This window comes from Thunnus albacares, chromosome 16, assembly GCF_914725855.1.
Source record: "Thunnus albacares chromosome 16, fThuAlb1.1, whole genome shotgun sequence".
NCBI classification, from domain to species: Eukaryota; Metazoa; Chordata; class Actinopteri; order Scombriformes; family Scombridae; genus Thunnus; species Thunnus albacares.
The window spans coordinates 10,938,158-10,960,022 of record NC_058121.1 but is presented as its reverse complement, the minus strand read 5'-3'; the positions used below and the strand labels follow the sequence as shown (position 1 = coordinate 10,960,022).

Genomic DNA, 21,865 nt, shown 5'->3' with positions numbered 1-21,865 from the left:
GACATACTCCATTTCTGCAGTAGAGATATTGGAAGATGCTTTGGACTCATTTTCACTCATCATGAATTCATTTCCTCCGTGGCAGAAAAACATGTTAAACAAACCTTCAGATACTCCTGCAGGTTAAACCGGACTAAGGAAACACTTTTAGTGCTGACTGACTCTAACACACTCCCTATAAACGGACTTTAAGACACTAGCTAGCGTAGCAACGTTAATGCTACAAACAACCCATAATGCAACACTCTTTGTAGAAGCTGGTTTTACACGGGTACTTGATCCATTCAAAAAGAATATCCGATGTTGTGAACATGTAACTGTCTAGCCATTAGCGGACTATATATGATATTGACCGACATGTTTAAATGTCAAAAATATTCTCAGCGGTTAGCCCATGAACGGTTAACCGTTGACATCCCTAGTCTAAAACTTTGTCAGTAAGGCCAAAGGCGTTTCAGTATCTTTGGCTTAACGTAACTTACTAAACTTAGCACAAAAAGTAAGGAAATTTGTGTTTGGTAGATTATGTCTTTGTTGTAACAATGCTTCTTGGCAATAAATCTTATGCCATTGGAAAGCCTGTTTATTTCACTTTTAAATGGTGCCACATTTGTAAGGAACATGCATTTGTGGGGTGAGCAGGAGAGCTGAGTATGTGGGTTGCACCCATGAAAAATATGCCAAATCTTCTCTGCCAATGCCAAACAGCTTATTCTGTCATTGATTCTTGTTTGGTGTTTGGTGGATTGGATGATTGAAGTTTGAAGAAACAAGACATATTGGCAATTTAACAATTCATCCATTTAACAAACAGCAGCCTCAGTAGTGTGTGTGTAATAGGGGGGAAGGTTTAGTTAATAAAAATCTGGTGGAGAGCAACAGCATGGCAACCAAGGGAGACAGCAACATAAGTTAAGGGTATTAAGTTCAGGATAGTTTATTGCCAGGAATGATGCGATAATTTAAAACTAGGCTAAAAAATAATAAAACTATAAATACACCACTAAATCAAATAAATACTGAAATGAAATACTAAACTGCAAATTACTAAAATGTAGACTAAACTAAATTAAAAGACTAAAACTATAAAATTAAAATGCTAAAACTATAAAATGCTAAACTAAGAAGTACTGAAACTAATAAAATGCTACGGCTAAGAAATACTAAAAACAATTAAAGCTTCAAGCAGCAAACGGGCCCTCGCGCCTTTGCGCACGTCGGGCTGCGGCGCAGTTGAAGGGCTTCTGTCACGGGCATGTAGATGTCTTCAGACCCGGGCTGTTTTCAGAGTGCAAGGAGGAGATAAACATCACTTCCTTTGTCCACTATTTTGCCTGCTGCTGGGGCTGCTTTGCTGCAATTTCATAGGGGGCGCTATTCAGCCAGTTTGCATCACTGATGGAATACTGTCATGTACACGTGTTCAGGCCGGGAGTCTTATCAAACCTGTAAGGTTTGGTGCAGATTGGAGTATTTACAATAAAGTTATAGCAACTTCCTCTGTCATGGCGAAGCATCAAATCTCAATGGTGCGAGGATGGGAATTTTCTGCAGGGTGAGACATGTCTGCCTTGCTCACACCTGTGTCATCAAAATTATGCAAGTTTTGGGCCCATTCACTTCAATTTCAATTAGTAAACAAAACTCTTGATGAGTTTGTGTGTAAAACAATATGTTTCCTAATTTTCATCAAGTTTATTTTTAGAAAAGTAAAGACTTTTAACCCACATGACCTGGTCAAAATTTGATTGAAATGTGTACTGTCAGGTGTGTAGAGACAATAAGTAACTGCAGCTGGACACAGAAAAATACTCAAATATTTGAATGGAGAGTGTGAGAGAACCGCTAGGTGCTTGGGCCCTAATAAAGGAAAAACTGCAGTAGAGAGCTACAAATTTTAGTTTTAACTTTATTTTTCTGCAGCACTTTATCACTAAACTGTCACTCTCACTCAATGAGCTCCATTCAACCCCCAACAAACTTTTAACAACTTTTGTTCAGCACAGTGTCATAAGTCATGTATTCAAGTTTGAAGCCGATACCATTAACACCCTAGGAGGAGATAGCGTTTGATCGGGGCCAAAATTGGCGCAAAGTCATACTTTGATGAGCATATTGTGGACTTCCTGTTGGATTTAGGTCAGGGGTGTCAGGATATGATTTGTAGGTCTTGATGAGATGAATAATTGAGTTTTGGTTCGATCTCTTAACGATATTCCTACGGGCTGTGGTGGCCATTTTAGATACATAGGTGGTGCATTTTGGCACTTTGGGGGATAATTTTTACATTTTATCAAATTTTTCACCAGACCTGATGTGCGTGCCAAATTTGGTGACTTTTTGAACATGTTTAGGGGGTCAAATTTAGGTCTGAAGTGGTGAGATAATAAAGAAAGAAAGAAAGAAAGAAAGAAAGAAACAGAACAGATACAAGAGGGTCTTCGCCCCTTTGGGGCTCAGGCCCTAATAAACTGCTACAATGCACTCCAGAGGGCCAACCCGGTGAGAGTCTTTGATGTGATGATACAGTCCAATATGCGGGTGGGGAGAATAGCCTGGGGTGGCAGGCTCTGGCGAACCCGTCGGTGACCGACCCTGTTCTGTGGAGGTGGAGGAGACGCCGGCCCTTCCCTCGTGGTGGAGGCTCGTCAGCAGTCCCCTTTGTCTTCTTGACGTCGCCATCACCTCACACAGGCCACTGGCCACCGCTGCTCACTAAAACACAAGGACAGGACTGGCAGTAACTCGCCCTCACAAACACAAGCCCACACTGAAACAAGTGTACTCTTCCTCTTTTTTTTAACTCACGCTTTTGGGCAGAGTGTTAAACTCTAGTCTCGTCATGTATCGCGCTGTAGTGTGCTGTCTCTGCTGTGGCTCTGCTGCAACTCCACTCTGATTCTGGTCCGGCTCTCCCTGGCACTGCTCTGGTTCTGCTCTTTCCTGTATTTCTCTTCTCTCCTCCGCTGCCATGTCGCTTTCTTTCTGGCCTTTATTTGTGTAAGTTTAGCAGTCATTGGCAGGGAATAGTACTCTAGTAGTACTCTCAACACGGCAGAATTCAAACTAAAAGCATGCAATTAAAAACCAATAAAAACAAGCACACATAAAAGCAATTCCAACCAATCTAAAAACCATGCAATAGAAAATAAGCACCGCACACAATAATAAAAATATATATATACATAAAGGAAATCAGATAAAACCAATACTTCTGCCGTGTGACATGTGGAAGAACCATACACAGCCACAACAGCCTGGCACCTCCTCATGCTGGTCACCAGCCTGGTCACACACTGCTGTGGGATAGCATCCCATTCTTCAACCAGCATTTGTCGGTTTGTGGGGTTCATCAGAGACTACCTCCAGAATCCTGACCTCAACCCCATTGAACACTTGTGGGATCAGCTTGGGCGTGCTGTTCGTGCCAGAGTGACCAACACAACCATGTTGGCTGACTTGCGACAAATGCTGGTTGAGGGGAATACGTCAAGAATGTGGCAGCTCACTGTTACTGTTTATAAAGGTTACAGAGATGTTATCTATTTTGATCAAAAACAATGGCATTCAAAGATTAAATGTGATGGGAAGACAAATAATAAGTCAGTTGGCAGATGACACAACTTTATTTTAAAAAAATGAAATTTCCTTCCCTTAGCTTTACAATATCCTTAAAGGTGCAGTGTGTAGAATTTAGTGGCTTCTAGCAGAACTTGGCAGAAATGGAATATAATATGCATAAGTATGTTTTAATTAGTGTACAATCCAATGAAAATAAAAATTTGTTTTGGTTACCTTGGAATGAGCCCTTTGTATCTACATAGGGAGTGGAGCCTCTTCCACAGAGGTTGCCATGTCGCACTGCTATGTTTCTACAGTAGCCCAGAATGGACAAACCAAACATTGGCTCTAGAGAGGGCCTTTCATGTTTTTCATGAGTTTCATGGCCACTGTAGGTTCTCCTACATGCTTGAGAGGGGAGGGGAAGGGGAGGGGTATTCAGTTGGATACAATCTGCAACCTCACCGCTTGATGCCACTAAATCCTAGACACTGAACCTTTGAAGAACAACTCCACCTGCGCTTACGGGTGGTGCAAATGGAAACACCCACTCAGCCGTCAGCTGGTTATAGCGTCAGAGGCAGGGGTCCATTCATTCCTACGAAAGTTGCTCAGTGGTGCATGAAGCCAAAAAAGCCACTTCCTGCTGTGAAAACATACTGCGCACATTCTATGGGCCCCATGCACCCATAAGTTAGGGTTAGGGGTGAGGGGTGTGTGTCGTGTAGCATGCCGTTGGGGCGACAACATTGGGGGGGTGTTGTGTAGTGAAGTGAGCGTGTCATGTAGTAAAGTGGGTGTGGTCGTGTAGGTCTGCAAAACTACAGATAGACCCTTCTCATCCAATTAGCAGCTTGAGACGGTCCAGGAAAAGCACAAAAAGCTAAATCGTCATCAGACGATAGCCAATGGGTTCCGAGATTGCATTTCGGCCGATGCGTTCCACCTCTTTTGCTCTCAGCACAGACTGTTTACCAGCAAGCAACCAAAGCCTCGTCAGACATAATTGGTCAATACAACTCACTACAAATGGAAACCTGTTGCCTACACATTCTGCATTCATATGCAGATATCTGTTAAAGTAGGAAAGTAGGGAGTACAGAACTCTTATTTTGAAGGCAGCACAGCAGAAAAGTAATTGACAGAGTGCAGTAACCAATCAGGGGCAAGTCCATCCACAGGTGGAATAGCCTATTAAGTTTGTTAAACAAGAATACAAAAAACATTATTTATTTCTGTCACTGTCTGTTTTGGTTTTGTGCCTGTAGGCTAAACAAGACTAGGAGATGTAAAACTGTATTTTCGTTTCTGTGTCTTGTTAAAAAACGAGGAAACGAAAATACAAGTTGTTGTCTCGTTTCTGCCGTTTTGGATTTAATCCAACCCTGAATTTCTCCATAAATATACTAATTCTCCAGATGGTAGCATGATGAGTCCCATTCTCATTGATATTCTCACACTGCAGAGTGCTGGTGTGCAGACCCATGCAAACTGACATCTGTTCAAAGTCAACGTTCACACCACCTACTTGATCTCATGTAATTACTTTGCATTTCCTTTAGCTGACACAAGCGCCCTCTTCACTATTAAATGCATTTGCTTTTTATTTGTGAAGAGGATTTGACAGATCTGGTTATGTACAGCGGACTAGTACTTTAGCAAAAAGCGAGGGTAGGTGTCAGTATGCTTTGCTTATCCACACTTGTAATTTCACTAGTATGCAGTCATGCAGACAAATACAACACATAGGCAATAAACAGCAACTTCACACTTCAAGAATATCTTAATGATATCAGAGGAAATAAAAAAATACCATAAACTAGGACAACAATTTTGCAAAATGTCTCTAAATTTTTAACAACTGAAAGTTTTTCATTTTGGTTGATAACATGTAGAAACATGTAGAAAAATACCTACTAGTTCTACAGCCTCAGTCATAATAGATGACTCCACACTTTATTTCAGAAAATTGCATTATTTAATAAAGTAATTAACAAAAAAAATAAAAGGAAAAAAAACATGGAATGGCATGCGGTAATATCCAACATACATACTTGTGCATATCTGTTAAGTGATCAGTGAGAAATGCAGTACAAGAATCATTGGGAGGAGCCCAGGTGACCACTCTATTGGTTGGCCAAAATCCCTTCCCCAACATGGTGAAGGGATAGTGTTAAGGCCAGTATACAGTAAGCTCATATCATACCATATCATCAGTAACATTTCTCTGCTCCAATGGACCAGACAAGAAAACAAGCAAAGCCGGCTCAATGGCAAAGAGCTGAAAACAGCTGCGACATCAGACAACACTACAACCAATACAGTACTTATGTATGAGGATATGCATCAACACATTCAACGTTGACACACAGTAACATGTGTGCCGCATACTGTGTTCACTTTACATTTTAATCATTCTGTATACAATGGTGCTCCTTGGGGTGTGCTAGCAGGCCGTGTAGATGTATAAAAAATACTGATATGATGAGAAGAGTAAATGTCTGTTGGGCTCAAGGGATTTCCTTGGATTTCATTTTCCAGCATTCAAGCCTAAGTCTGTAGCGACTGAGTCCCTGTAACATCTCAGGACATACTCAACCAGAAGCCACCAGCTTCCTCGTTGTGCTGATGAGAAACCTTAGCCTGGGCTAAGGCCGCTGTTCAGGCCAGTCAGTATGTTATCTTATGGGGATTTGAGTTTTTTGGTCCGAGGAGAGGCTCCATTCTCAGCTTTAAGAACTCCATTTTCATGGTGCCCAACTAGCAACAGAGAGACAGAGTTGAGAGGTCAGGATCTCTACTAACACAGGACATATCAGTCATTCAGTGTGATCAAGACAAATCAAGAAAGCAGAAAGTGATGAGAGAGGAATGGGACAAGGAAAATTATGATGAATCTCACTTTGAAAAAAAAACCTGAAACAGTTGTTGCCGAACTTTGCTGTAACTATTTAACAAGAGATGATATCAGTGTATGAAACATGTTTGAGTAGGTATTAATACTCACGCGAGTCTCTCTTCAGTGGCCGTAGGGGTTGTTTTGCGGCAGCCTTCTTGCGAACAGCCTGTTCGTGTCTGAACTCCCTCCAGCGCCTCAGCTGGAAGCGGATAAACTTCCAAAGTAGCCAAGACTGAGTCAAACATACCAGCAGTAAAACAGTCATCCTGAAGGGGCCCAAAGCAGAAGGATTAGTGAAATTGTTTTGGAAAATGGACCTGATGTTGTGCGAAATGAATTAATCTAATGCAGAATCTAACAGAAGGCCTGTAAAATATGTCTTAAATTTTTAGGGTTTGACCGTAACAGTTGCCCCGGACAACGGTGGTGAGATCTGGACTACTTTGTAAGGGTTTAAGAGCAACTTGCAGGTTTAAAATTTATGTATCATAAAAATTATCCTGTGAAAAGATAAGGTATGATTTTATTAGTTTAACAAGACATAAAGGCAGAAATTAAGACGGAAAAGTTAGCATTTTGAGCAGCGCCCTTAAAACAAGCTTTTTTTTCCCAACGCATCATCACATATGGGAGTCGCTCTCCCCGTCCCAGCTGCAGGTACTAATAAGTCTGAGGAGCAGTTGTCATTTGGTCAATTTGTATTTCTTTCGCTAGTTTTGTTTTGCATTTAATCAAGCTAATTGTGTTTGTGCAAGCTGTGCAAATTCCAGCCTGTCAGGACCTGAAGTCCTCTTTCCTAGCAGGAAAAGCAGCAGCTAGATTTTTTGCAGGTGAAGAAATGGACTTCACTGCTGCCTCTAATGGAAAACCACGGTTGTGTGTGGGCTCATTTTAGACAGGAGGGTTAAGTTATTTGCGATATGATCAAGTTCAGGATGGGATGTTAAAGCCAAGACCATGTGAGACTGATAGCTGGTGTACTTCCTCAAATACACACAGCTGCCTCATCAGCTCCGCCTTCAGCAGCAGTGTCGTGCCAACCCGAGAGGTCATGGATTCAGCTCCATGAAGACATGAACTGTTCTGGTAAGTCCTTGTTTCTGATGTTTTTAACTTCCAAATCAGTCAGCATGCTGGCTTGAATTGAGAAGTAATGTCTGATGAGTGTTTATTGTTGTTAGCGTAAATAGCCTGTAAAACTACCAGCTGATTCGCATCCTATTTTGTAAACGCGGTTACCATCGGACACAGCGCGACTTTAAATACTAACTTTGGTTATCTAATGCAGGATCCTGGTATCTAGTTGCGCTGCTTGGTGACTTTCTGTTTGCTCAGCAAAAACATTTGTAATTTTTAATCTCAGGTGGTGTAATGTAGCTGTGATATAAGCTTTTGGGAGATGCTGCAGTAATGAGTGGTGGTGTCTCTGAGGGCCTCTCATATGAAACATTAGCTGCATTTGTTCTGTATTACACAGTTATTAATGATTGACCTTCACCTTATTCTCCAGCGTAATAGTGTATATATGATGCTGCACTGTTATGTAAAAATAAGAGTTACTCTCAAAAAGGGCAGATGCATATTTGCAGTTTCAAGCTTTCTGTGGAACTCTGAAACCATCCTCAGGAGCAGGTAGAGGTGTCAGGAAACAGCTAATAAATACCAGGTGTGGCAGCTGATTGCTCAGCAGCATCTGTTAATGTCTAAACATCATGTAAACAACTTCAGTTCCTTTGATATCCCACATCTTTAAATAATGTTCAGTGTCCAGAACAAACAAACCATTACTTTAATGCCTGGCATGTTGGTAAAAATTGTATCCTGATGTTTGTAGTTTAGTTTAAGTTGGCTGTTTTTTATGTCTAACATTTTCTTTTCAACATCTGTTCTGAAACAGGTCCAGGGAGGCTTTGGATGCAGCATGAAGGAGAGGGAGCGGAGACCCTGAAGCTGTGGAGGCTAGCCATCTTCAACCTGTTAGCAATTTCAGTGAGTCATTTAATGTAATTAATTATTTGGGTCAGTGCATGTATTAAATATTATATCGCTGAATGTGATCTTAATATTTTTATCTCTCCCAGCATATGCATCAGCCCTGATGGAGTCTCTGAGGGAGGACTACTCTACGAGATAGCAGCACTGCCCTGTCCTCCACTGGTCTGGGGTCCCTTTCCAGATACTGCCAACAGATCAACAAACACAAGGCAGTTGGCCTGTAACCTGCACAGCCTTCATGGTTCAAGGAATTTAGTGTGAAACCCAGCACGGATGTTGTGGTTCTCAAATTGCAGTTTGACATTATTAAAAGTCAGATTAATTCTATAATTCATACTCATATTTACCAAGAGGTTACATTTTCAGTATCAGACTTACTAAATTATTTTGCTTATTATTTTATTTTATTTATATTTAAAACCTGGTAAGATATTTATATAAAATTTGAGGGAAAATTAGGTCACAAATGATTGAGTTATGGGGTATTTTTGAACGTTTTCACTATTTACTCATGGTTATTAAATAAAAAACCTGTCACATGATTGTCTATGTCTGTGTGTGTTTTGATGTAGAGCCAGACAGAGATTGAAACATTCTGAAATAGCTTATTAAGTATTGTGCAGCTTTGACGTATCAACTCTTCATTTGATCATAAATGTTTGAGATCATAATTTAAAAACTTACATTCAGTATGTTTGTATGCATGTTTTACCTAATTCTAGTCAAAAATAGATAAAGTATATTTCATACCAGTGTGTTATATGTTAGTGGTTGTCTACGGTTACTCTGTGTTCAAACACATATTAATCAGTTTGATGGTGATGGTAATTTAGTAACTAAGTTAGCTTTTTTGAATTTTGGTGGTGGGATTAAACCTTGGTTTACATATTAGATAATGCTTTATTTTTCACAATGCAGTCGTAGAATATTAGAATTCACTAACAATTTTTATTTATATAGGTTTGTTATTAATATTAGCTGCTGATGCCAGTAATGCAGTTAACTACAGTTTGCTCTGGTTTCCTCTGTTTGTAACCATTTTCCCTGAGTTAAAAAATAATAATAATAGAAATATTTTTTTCATACTGCTTTTGGTTTGAGTGAGAGTGCTGCTGTCACACACTGTCACAAATAATGGTAATGAAATTAAGAGTGGAGTAAATAAGTCAAAATGATGGGAAACAGTTACAATAAAAGAATATTGGCCTGTTAAAATATATTCAGATACCTTTAATTATTTTTCTAGCAAGTTAAATTGTAGCTGCAAATAAAATTAATTTTAATTTTGACTTGTCAAAATCCATTTGATCGATTTGTAGAGATGCGTTTATGTGTTACTTTGAACTGAAGAGTCATTTTCTGTCAATTAGTATCAGAAAATCCTGGCTACATCAAGTGTGATTTTATGTTGTAAAACAATAAAAAGTAAACAAGGGTGACTATGTTTTATGGACACCAAGTGTAATTTGACTGTATACTCGTTACAGTAGTTGTAAAAAGTGTCACAAAATGACTCATTATCCACACATGTTGGACATTGCTCATTTTCTCACCTCACTTCTTTATGACCAGGTAACGCCTCACCTTATCAGTACAGTGTTGAAGTTGCCCATCTCCAAGTCCAGGCCCTGGTTCTCAGCACGAGCCAAACCAAAGCCGACGGCGAGGAACATCAGGGTCAGAGTAGACATCCGTGTAAACACAAAGCTGATCGCCCACAGGTCAAACCTGGGGGACGACACACAGTGAAGATGTGGTTAACAAGAAGGATGCTGAGATGATCAACTGAAAAACAAGCTAACAGAGGGGGGGAGAACAAGTCTATGATTTAGTAAATTCAGCATATCAATAAATCTTTAGGTTACAGAGGTGACCCCGGTTTTCTGATAACATGAGTGAGGTATCTCACTATGGGGTACGCCCCTCTGCATAGTCCTAAATTTAACACTGTTTAATTGCATTTTAATGTCTTTTTACCTGTGTTGCTTTTATATTCTATCTTTATGCCTTTTATGCTCTATGTAAAGCACTTTGAATTGCCTTGCTGTTGAAATGTGCTATACAAATAAACTTGCCTTGCCTCAGAAGTCCAATACCATTACGCCAGCCCCATTGGCTAGCGGTCATGACAACTGCATCCAGAAGAGGGACATCCTCTCCCTTTAAAAAAGGGATAGTGAAGCGCCATCTACTCATTCAAAACAAGCACACGTCTTCCTTGCCTCACGCAAAGAGGGTGGTCTAGTGAGATACTTCACTCATGTTATCAGAGAACTGGGGTTACCTCAGTAACCTAAAGTTCTCTCTCAAACATTTGCTTGGTATCTCACCATCGGGATATACTGACTCCCGTATTGCCAGAAAAGCTTATCTTGAAGACCAAGTGCCAATCATTACGTTGACAAATCGCGACCCACAGAGAAGACCACACTCAGCATGGTGTGCGCCAAAGGGAGTGCAATGACATCCAGTGCATAGAACCTAGCAAAGGTATGAGGTGAAGCCCAACTGGCTGCCAAGCATATATCTTGGATGGACATACCTCTAAATAGGGCCCAGGATGTCGCCATCCCCCCAGCAGAGTGAGCATGTAGACCAGCCAGGGCCTGAAGCCCCTTGATGCTGTAGGCCAAAGAAATGGCCCCAACTATCCAATGAGAAAGCCGTTGTTTCATGACAGGCTTACCCATATGAGGCTTTGCCCAGGACACGAACAGCTGATCCGGTTTCCTAAACCCCCGCGTCCTGTCCACATAGGTAAGTATCGCACACACCAGGCACAATGTATGCAACCGCGCTTGCTCCGAGGAGGAGAAAGGAGGGGGAGAAAAAAATGCTAGGTCAAGGGGGCGACATACCAAATCAGGGTTTTTTTCGGTATAAAGGCCAGATTAGGCCGTAGCACCACCCGTGCATCTCCTGTGGCAAACTGAAGACAGTCAGAATGCACCAAAAAGGTGTAAATATCGCTGACCTACTTAGCAGATGCCAGTGCCAACAAAAGCACAGTCTTAAGTGAGAGCACTTTCAGATCTACCTGATCCAAAGGCTCAAACGGGGGGTGAGACAGTGCATCCAAAACAGCAATCAGGGCCAGAGTGGGAAATGCATAAAGCAGAACTTGTGGCCACTTGTGAGCCAGCACGTCCTGGCCTCTCAGAGGCCTCTGAGAGGCTGGACACTGAGTGTTCTCTCTCAAGGCGTACAGATCCATGGTGGGGCAATCGTAGCGCTCCCGAACCCGATTGGTCACCTCTAGATGGAGTCTCCATTCTCCATATAGAGGATTGCCTCTGGAGAGCAAGTCCACCGCCCAGTTCCGTACACCTGGAACATGAGTGGCTCTCAGTGACAGGAGATGCACACTGCTCCACAAAATCAGTCTGTGAGCCAGTGTGTGCAACCAAGGGGATCACAGTCCGCCCTGTCTGTTGATGTACACCACCACAGTTGTATTGTCTGACCTTATGGGCATATGATGACCCCCTATAAAAGGGAAGAAAGTGCTGTACAAGCAACCGTGTGTGCTGTAGCGCCCCCTCGTGAGACTCTGTGGGCAGAAGCCAGTCGTCGATGTACGTTGCAATGTGTATGCCCTGCCTCTTGAGAGGTGCAATAGCTGCCTCTGCGCATTTGACAAACACCCGAGGGCTTCAGGAAAGCCCGAATGGCAGGACTATGTACTTGTACGTTGTGTCCTGAAAGGCAAACCTCAGGAACTTCCTGTTAGGAGCATATAATGGTATGTGAAAATATGCGTCCTTCAGATCAGGTGACGTGAACCAGTCGCCGAGGCACACAAAACGCAGCAGGGCAGCGTGTGTCAGCATCCTGAACTTGTATGACCTGAGGTGTTTGTTCAGCTCCCGTAGGTTGAGGATTGGGTGGAGCCCTATCCCTCCCTTTTTTTGGAACAAGGAAATACCTCGAGTAGGCAGCACCCCCTTGTGGCCAAGTGGTGTGGTACACTGCTGGGGGCATAGTGTGGGATGCCTGCACTGGTGAAGTGCTTCTGTGGCCTATCACCCCAGAAAGATGGCTTTCTGGTGGTGACACAGAGGGGTTTATTTTTACATTGTTTTTCAACATTGTATATTTTTTTGTTTTCATCAGTGCCCTTGGCAACATGCCTGGCTGCACTGTGGACAACTTTATAGTTTGGGACAAATGTGAGTTCTTACGAGACATACAGGGCGCATGTGAATGGCTACAGCTGGTGAACAGGCTCCTTTCCTCTTCATTGGGCGGTGAACTGTAGGCGCCAACTTGGGCCCTGCATGCTCTGGAACAGGCTCAGGAACAGAGCTGGGGGAAGGGAATCTGGTATCAGCGGGGTGTTAGGCCCACTTCTTCTTCCTCGCTCCCTGAGAGGAGGTTGGGGCTGGAGGTCCGCCCTGGGCCACCACAGAGGCAAAGGATATCTTCGGCCATGGCCCCTTGTTCGGTGGTCTTGGCTGAGTTTGTGCTGGGGGTTGGGGGTTGGGTGTCTGGGATGCTTAAAAGTCATTCCACTGGTCTGCTTTGCCCCAGCCTGAGTGAAGATCCGGCGAGGAGTGGGGATAGCCTGGCTCTTCCTTGGAAGACAAAGCTGCAGGGCTTACCCCTCCTTTTTCTTCTCCTCACACCGCTTTTGCATGGTCGCAACAGCAGGTCCGAACAGCCTGTTTGGGTCCACACTCTCATCTAAGATGTCACGCTTCTGCTTGTCAGACAGATCTGAGAGATTGGGCCATCGAGCCCACTCCTGGGTGATTATGGTGGCCATGGCCCTCCCCGCTGACTGGACAGCACACTTGGTGAGGTGGAGGCAGGGGTCAGTGATGACACAGATTTCTTCCCCCAGTTCAGTCGCTGGTTAAACGGCCATCTGCTCCTGTACTTCAGGCTGATACACCAGGAGTAGAGAGGAGGCGTTCAAAGCCCTCACCGATGTGGCAACCGACTTATAGGCTCTATCAGTCATGGAAGACTGCAGGCGATTTGCCTTGGCGGGCAGGGAGGGGCCAGAGGAAGACACAGCCAACCTCTGAGTGGAGTGAAGGTGGGAGGCCACCAGGGGTTCAACCGAGGGCATGTGGTAGACGCCCTTTTCTTTCATGTCCACACAGTCAAAGGCTGACCCCCCGGACAGGGTTGGGGGCAGAAAAGGGGTTCTTCCAGCAGCACATCATTTCCTCCAGACATTCTGAGAAAACTGGTTGCAGCTGCCTGGCTGCCCGTTTTGCTTTTGGCAGCCTCTTTCCTTCATAGTGGGATGCTGAAGCCTAAGCCTGCACCTTCAACCAAGGGATGTCCAGCTTTTCAGCCGCCCTCTTACACACCTCATGCAGCCCACTGACGAGCAGGGATAGAACCCCACTGACCTTTCCCCCTGCGCCCGGCCCCATAGGCTGAGATAGCTGAGATGGCGTGAAAGATGAGTTGTAATCATCATCGTCTCCCTCGGAGGAGTATGTCAGGCGCAACATCCGAACTCCTCATCATCTCCCAACAGTGCGCCAAAATGAGCAGCCGGTAGATCGCCGTCAAATTCTTCAAACATAGGAGTTTCGCCCAACTCATACCTGGTGTGGCTGAGTCAGTTGGGGCTCCGGCTGATGTTAACAGCTGGTTCCGGACACTGAGGCTTGCCTGGCGTGACAGCCTGCAGTGGAGGCTCTCATGCGTGAAGCTGCTACGGTGCTCACATGAGCCGGGTGAATCCAGTGCAGCCTGGGCATGCTGCACACCGAGACAGGCTACGCATACTGGGTGAGTATCCATAGCCGATATCTTAGCCCCACACACGCAGTCCTGTGGTGGGGGTTCTACCGCTGGTGTGGGCATAAGTGACGGTGTAACATTAGCTGGTGTGCTATTGGCTGGTGTGTTGAGCTTTGACAGCGCCATGGTGAGCAAGTTCATTCAAAACTTTGGCTGAAGCAGGGGTTAGCAAGCAGGCTGCTAGTGTGGAGGCTAGCTAGATGCTATAGCTAATACGAGAGCAGGCTTAGCTAATGCTTTTGAGGTGGCTAGCTGGGCTAAGGTGCTTGGTGTTACTGTTTGGCAACAGGCTAACAGGGAAGCTACAGTTAGCTGTATGGTGGCAGCGACTGTAGTTTAATTTATCTCTCTCTGAAAACCCGGATTTCTTTTGGTGGAGAAATCGGGAGTCCATCCATGACTCAAAAAGAAATAAGCGCCCGGAGATTGAGTGGTTAGCTCAATTTGTGGACAGTTAAGATAATATTTACGTTAGCAGTTGTGTTGCAAGTTTGCTTTTTGAGTGAAAGGCGAGAAGAGGTTTGGAATGAGTAAATGACGCTGCACCATCCCTTTTATAGGGAGAGGATGTCCCTCCTCTGGATGCAGTCATCAAGACTGCCAGCCATAGGGGCTGGCATAATGGTATGGGGCTTCTGAGGACTATGCGGAGGGGCATACCCCATAGTGAGATACCATGCAAATGTTTGATAGAGAAGCTTGAGTCAATTAATATCAAACTTGATCAATTTGGCAAAAAACATTAATCTTGTGAGGTTAGTTACATTTTCTGATGGCTCTCATCAGTAAAGTAGAAGAGTCTGGCGATGTGGAAGCCCAGCTCCGACACATACTGAAGGAAGAGGAGCACCAGACCCACACGACTCAAACTGCACAGGAAAAAGAAGATGATAGATTAGCTGACAAAAGAAAATAATCCTGTGTGACATCCATATAGGTTTCCATGAAAACTATATTCAATATTTATAGATTGTCCTTAACCACATGTAAGAATTTAGGTTCAAACTTCAACTTCAGAGTGTTCCATTACTGTTTTCTTTATTTCTTTTCTCACTATCCATGCATATTTCCTGACAAGCCATTGAATTTGGAGGTCTTCAAAAAGATCCTCCTGCTGGATGCTTACTTTAACAAATAGGCTGCAGAGATGTGCAGCAGATACAGGCAGATGTACTGGAGCTGACGAGAAATCTCCTCCTGAAAAACAAACAGCCTTTATTTGCAAAGATACTGCGTTGATATTAAAATCCTGGGACGTTTTGTCTTTTATCACTCTCTGTCTAATGAAGAGAACACACACACACCCAAACACACACGAGCATAGAGCTTATCTAGTCACACTCCAGTACTCCTCCAGTTCCCACAGCCTCCTTACTGACCTTGCGTACTTTCTGGAAGTAAAGCTCTGGCAAGGCATGGAGCCAGTAGGCCAGCTGAGTGAGGTAGAAAAACTTCACCTGAAACCTAGAGCAGAAATACACAGATAGAAAATAAGAGAGACAGAAAGCATGAGAAGAATGCACAGATGCCACATGGATACATCCCCTCTGCGTTTCTGTAATCAGATGACTGGACACAGCTGGTTACTCACAGAAATTAGGTTTTTTTTTTATGTGCATGTAAATGTGCTGGCAGTGTGTGCAGAACATGAAAAACACTGCACATGTCTGAAAAAAGGCATTCACCGACTTTTTAAAGCAACAAGAGACACATAACTTTGCTCGAAAGTGACTAAAATATCTGTGACCCCATTACAAAACACAGGTGCATTTTAAGGTATGTGGTGGAGTAGAAATGATTAGTCAATCAAGAAAAAAGTAATCAGCAACAACTTGTTTATTCGATGCCAAACTTTTTTGCTTAGATGCCAAAAATTCACAGATTCCAGCATCTAAAATGTGAATATTATAACTAGTCTTCTATGATAGTAAATTAATGTTTGGACAGGTTGGACAAAACAAGAGATTTGAATATGTCAGCTCTTAAATCTGTAATAAACATCGTATTTTGGTTAGGCGCCTATTCAATTTAAAACTTTTGAGTGTATAAGGGCTTAGAACACTATGCTTCAAGTAGATGATGGCCATTCCCATGCTCAATTATGTCTCATACATTTTTGGGTTGATACCATTTGTTACACAGATTAAGTCAACGTCAAAAATCCCTCCAAAATACCACATTAAAACAACAAGACCTTGAGGAACACCATAGAAGACTTCATACAGTGATTTGGTATCAAAAACTTATGACATTTGGAGATTTCTGTAACAACTGCATTTTTTGGTGATTGGACAGCGAGCTATTCTGGAAATTGCTTAGAAACCCCCTTATTGTCAATACAGCTAGGAAAGCCATGCATCCTCTGAATGTCCTATGTCTCTAGTTTGTGACTGTAAAGTTTCATGAGGCTGTGATTATTCTAGAGTTCACAATAGGTCATTTTATACAGTGAGTTCAAGTTTCAAGAAATGGTGTCACTAGAATGAAATGGCTACCATAGGGACTAACATCATCACACATGAATACAGTTGGGCTCATTGAAACCACAAGAGTCTGAGCTTTCCAGTCATACCCAATTTATGCAATTCCAAGAGTGTTTAAGGACCCCAGTATACAGAAATATTTAAATACACCGTTTTTAGAATAGACGAAAATAACACATTTATACTTCATGCAAAAAAGTGCATGGTTTGTGCCCCAAAACTGAATGGGATTAGCATAAAGTGGGCATGTCTGTAAAGGGGAGACTCATGGGTAACCATAGAATTCATTTTCATTCAGATATCTTGAGGTGAGACGTCAAGGGACCCCTTTGAAAATGGCCATGCAAGAAAGATTTAAATTTAAATTAAATTTAGCCTAAATTTGGAATGATATTTATCCCCCTTCCCGACAAGCTAGCATGACATGGTTGGTACCAATGAGGGCCTTCTACTTTCATATGATACCAGACTCATTGCTTTAAAACTGAGCCCGCTACCTCCTCTGAGAGACTGTAATGTTGGCCAAGGACGCCAGCATCCTTGTAAAGTTGAAGAGGTTAAAAAAAAAAAAAAAAAAGATATGTATTGTTAATCAAATGTATCTGTGAACCATAACATATTTATGTATGTAACTTAACATATTACATACATAGGTATTTATTTTATATGTAAATATATCACTGACAGTGCTAAATATACATCAGTCATACCTGAGGTGTACATGGGGATAGTTCTCCCAAAGTCTGCTGGGATGCAGGAGATATCCTTCCTGTGAGAAGAAAGAGAGAAGGATACTTAAAAAGCCTTCAATACAGTCATTTGTGTGCATCTCAAAAGGAAATATACTATTTATGCTTGATAAGTATGTGTGACATGTCCTCAACCAGAAAGTTATCGCTGAATACAATTATCACAGTTGTCACATTAAAATGTCACTCACTGTTATGAGGATGTAGAGGCCCCACACACTAGACACCAAGTGAAACACACACAGTTGACCAGACTCATTAAATTTGGTGTTCTTGCTCTTGGAGAGATGAAGACGCCGGTTCACTTTCTGCAGCATGAACAACACAACAAATAATAGAGATGAATGCAGTTGACTCAGTCATGGTGGCATGTTGACTCTTGTTATTGTCACACACAAGGAAGTGCCGCACGAACATAAATAGCTAGGACAAGAAAAGACAGCCAATACTATATCTGGCTGCTGAAAACCTTCATGTGAGGAAGTATTCCTTTCATTACGCTTTGGAAAGCTGGGCGATGGTGCTAAAATAAAACTTCATTCTTCCTCACTGGCCTATTTCTAAACAATGATATGAGGGCTCATACTTTCAAAAGAAACAAATGCTGCTCTCTTCTAGTCTCTACAGATTTGCAAATCAGCAGCTCACTGCTTTATATTTCTGATGTGATATATTTTGAACTACTTTGCTTAAAAACCCCACAAAGTGTATTTGGATGCAAACACCAACAGGGGAAACCACTCATATCCTGGTTTCAGTATACAGTATGCATATTCATAGCTTCAGTATCATCAGTATCTTTCCGGTTCTTCACTTCAAAAATGCGTATTAGGATAAGCATGAAGTTTGAGGTAAGATGAGGCAATGAGGTGAGATGAGGTAATAGAATAATCTTCATTTCCAATAAGTTTCCTGAAAAGAAGTATGTAATTTGGTGCCAATTATGGAAAGTGTTCAATTTGTGCTCACAATTATTTATTTCAGATTAAAATCAGAGAGTCTTTTAGTCAGCAGGTCAGGTCAGAAATGAGTGTAGCATACAATTCAAGAAATACAGAGAATAAAGTTTCCAATAATAATAATAATAATAATAATAATAATAATAATAATAATAATAATGAATGTGGGTTCAAATGGGACAGTTCTTACATAATTAGTGTCAAATTACATACGTCTTTCTAGGAAACTTCCTGGGAATTGTGTCACAGTGAATGGGTGCTTACATCCAGAAGATACTCCTGCACTACTGCATGGAGGATGATGGCGATGAAGAAATAGAAGAGGATGGTAGCACAGTCTTTCCATCCGTAATGGTACCACGTCACCTCTCCCTCTAAGCACACAAAGGAGGAGTGAAACACACACACACAGCATGTTTGCAATCAGAGGTGTGTTACACATCCTGGAGCAACAATTTAATGACGCTGATGATGCAATGACATACACTGTGGATTACAATCAGCAATATAAAATGTTTACAGCAGCAACATTGGGGCGGTGGGCACCTTCATTACTGCAGAGTAATTTCTCAGCTGCACTGCATACCTTGTGATAGTGTGGTGACATTGTACTGAGGCTGAATGAACAGTATGGCCGTCTTAGCGGTTGCCTGAAAAATGAGATGAGATGATTATTAGAAACATATTTCGGTGAACCTGTCTGAATGCAACCTGAAGATGCCGGTCATCCAAGTATCAAAAAAGTAAGTAGGGCCTACGTGTGTGTGTGTATGTGTTTGTGAGTGCACAGAGGGGATGGCGAGAGAGTAAGAACCCAAGCATTTCAGGATATATTGTTTATAACATTGTCGGTTCTCCCCTCAGGCATTGTAATTTGCCACTGGGAGCTGAATTCCTAAAGGTGCACTGCTGAAAAGTCTGTCTGGCATGACAAGGCTTGTATTGACCTGAAGCTTCTAACAGAGGTTCCCAAATAATTTTACATCAAGCATCCCCACAAAGACATACATTTAACAACTTTTTTACTAATTACCTCTCAAAATAAAGTTACATCTACCTGCCACCCCATGTCACATGCTGCACACGTCTATGAACTGGATTTCATTCAAATGGTGAGTTTCACTTCTTGTTTCATTTGAACATTTTTATAGGCCTGAATAGTTTCTGGCATCTCACAAAAAAAGACTGCAACTAACAATTATTTTCACGACTGATTCATTTGTCAACTATTTTTCAAATCTGATATCTTTTTAATGTCAGAACACTTTTCAAAGTGACATCTTCAAATTGCTTGTTTTGTCTGATTAAAAGTCCCAAACTCAAAAGACAATCAAAACACAATTATATGTAACAGAGAGAAGCAGAAAATCCTCACATTTGAAAAGCTGGAACCAGAAAAATACTTTCTAAATTACTCTAAAGCAATAGACCAATACAACTGTTAATTGATTGACTAATCAATTAAATGACTACTGGCTTCAGGACAAAAAGGATTAGCCTATAGAAAGATCTAAAGAAATCCCTCTCAAGAAATCCCATCTAAGCAGATATGATTTGGCACAAATATTAAGGAATCATATTCTTATTGAGACCCCTCAAGGCACCCTAGCCGGTCCCTGGACCCCAGTTTGGGATCCGTGGTGTAACAAGTCACCAGTCATTCCTTGAGTGCCAAGGACACGGGGGACTTGTCAACGCCTATATCTCGAGTTCACCCAACTGTAGCAAATATGTTGCTCTCATTTTCCGAAATGAGAAAACTGAAGGAAATCCCCTACTTATTGTTTTACATGTCCAGCTGTGTAAGCACAACTAGGATTCAGGTGTTACACCATATTTGGTGACCCATCAGATTCTGTGACTTGCAGTGTTGGAAGAGGTACTCAGATCCCTTACTTAAGTAAAAATATCAATGCCACAATGTAAAAATACTTCATTACATGTAAAAGTCCTGCATTTAAAATCCTACTTAAGTTAAAGTATAGAAGTAGTAGCAGCTAAATTTACTTAAAATACTAAAGTAAAAGTACTAATTTAACTAAAAGTACTAAAATTTGTACTTTACTTTAGTACTTTAAGTAGGATTTTAAATGCAAGACTTTTAGTTGTAATTAAATATGTTTACATGGTGGTACTGACACGTTTACTTAGCTTAAGTAAACGATCTGAGTACAACTTCCAGTACTGCTGGTCACAGAATCTGATGGGTCACCAAATACGGTGTAACACCGGATTGAAAATTTCCGAAATGCTCAAGCGGCGGCCTTGGAGTGAGTGTTTGTGAACACGTAGGAGACACTATAAACTTAAGTAACACCTAATGAATTCAGTCACTGTATGTCAGTGATAAAATCCCCTCAGGTCAGTCAGGGCAGTCTTTAAAGCGGCTGAAATCACTGCGGCCAGCAGCAGCAGCGGCTCAAAGATTGAGACGTGGCAGTTAACAACCAGCATCAAGATGGCGACAAAAACTCATACTGATTCCGTTGTCGTTTTCCAAAATAAAACTTCTAACGCCTGACGTGCATTAAGAACGATCCCTAATGCAACGGCAACGCTTTTAATTTGAATCCTGAAAACGATCTACTTCCTCTATCTGTTTGGCTCTCTGTGACACTTGATACAAACCTTGAAATCAAAATGTTGCAGCGGACTGTCTCTGCTGGAAACTGGAACAAGACATTTTTAGAGGGTAAAACATGAGATTGTTAGGAGAAATAAGTTGCATCGTATAGTTTTTGAGTAACCGCCTAGTGTCAATGCTAACAGAGAAGTTTTTACCGTATCCCGATTTCACAAACAAACTTTGAAATTAAAATTTTAAAGAGCAAAAAGCGGAACACTCTCACCGAAGCGAAAAAGCGTGAAAGGCTGTTTTTAACTCTGCTGTTTTCAGCTAGCTCAGTCCTAATCACAGGTTCCTAACTTTGACTGCGAGCAGAGTTATCATTCATTGTTCACAAAACTTGTAAAACTGCAGCAAGCAACCACCATATCCGCGGTGAATAACTACTTCAGATAGTTGAAGTAGCAAAATGTTTGCAAAGCAAAGTTATTTCGACCGAATAAGATTTCAATTCGCCACAAGTTTACATCTCTAAATGTGCAGCAGACTTGCCATCTTAAAAAACAGCTGAGTGAGACGAGGGAGGAAAAGAGAATCTGAGTTCATCTCACCTCAAACATCAATCCAATCAAAATGAAAATCACCAAACTGAAGACGATGTCGGCATGGTTTTGTATTAAGAATTCCTGGCTGAAGAAAGGGTAACTCTTGTTTCTTCGGCGAAATGCCATGTCAACTCAATGCTGTTTTCCCTGCTATTTAATAAATCTGAATTTTTCTGACTACGAAGTTCAGGAGTTAACGTTCTCACTGATCTGCGCATGCGCGGCGCCTTAAAGGGCGAGTGCCATAAATACCTTCTTTGAGGCCATTTACACAACAAAGTTCAG

At 41.9% G+C, this 21,865-nt stretch overlaps 1 protein-coding gene across 1 annotated transcript; it reads right to left on the bottom strand.

The window, feature by feature from the left end:
• Positions 1-5,140: 5,140 nt before the first annotated feature.
• LOC122999801 (translocating chain-associated membrane protein 2-like) lies at positions 5,141-21,804 on the bottom strand. The gene is made up of 11 exons (XM_044377044.1): positions 21,587-21,804; positions 18,996-19,059; positions 18,674-18,783; positions 17,642-17,758; positions 17,412-17,470; positions 15,598-15,682; positions 15,345-15,415; positions 14,983-15,087; positions 10,040-10,183; positions 6,569-6,726; positions 5,141-6,321 (listed from the first exon to the last, which is right to left on the bottom strand). Exons 1-11 carry the CDS (start codon positions 21,704-21,706, stop codon positions 6,245-6,247), a joined length of 1,110 nt encoding a protein of 369 aa, XP_044232979.1. The 5' UTR covers positions 21,707-21,804; the 3' UTR covers positions 5,141-6,244.
• Positions 21,805-21,865: the final 61 nt, after the last annotated feature.

What these genes read in the sequence shown, in the direction of transcription:
- LOC122999801 (XM_044377044.1), bottom strand. Translation starts at nt 21,706, where the DNA reads ATGGCATTTCGCCGAAGAAACAAGAGTTACCCTTTCTTCAGCCAGGAA. An exon ending in GCCTCTACATCCTCATAACA is followed by an intron (nt 17,471 to 17,641) that starts GTGAGTGACATT and finishes TTCTTCTCACAG; the next exon opens with GAAGGATATCTCCTGCATCC. An exon ending in ACTTCCAGAAAGTACGCAAG is followed by an intron (nt 15,416 to 15,597) that starts GTCAGTAAGGAG and finishes TTTGTTTTTCAG; the next exon opens with GAGGAGATTTCTCGTCAGCT.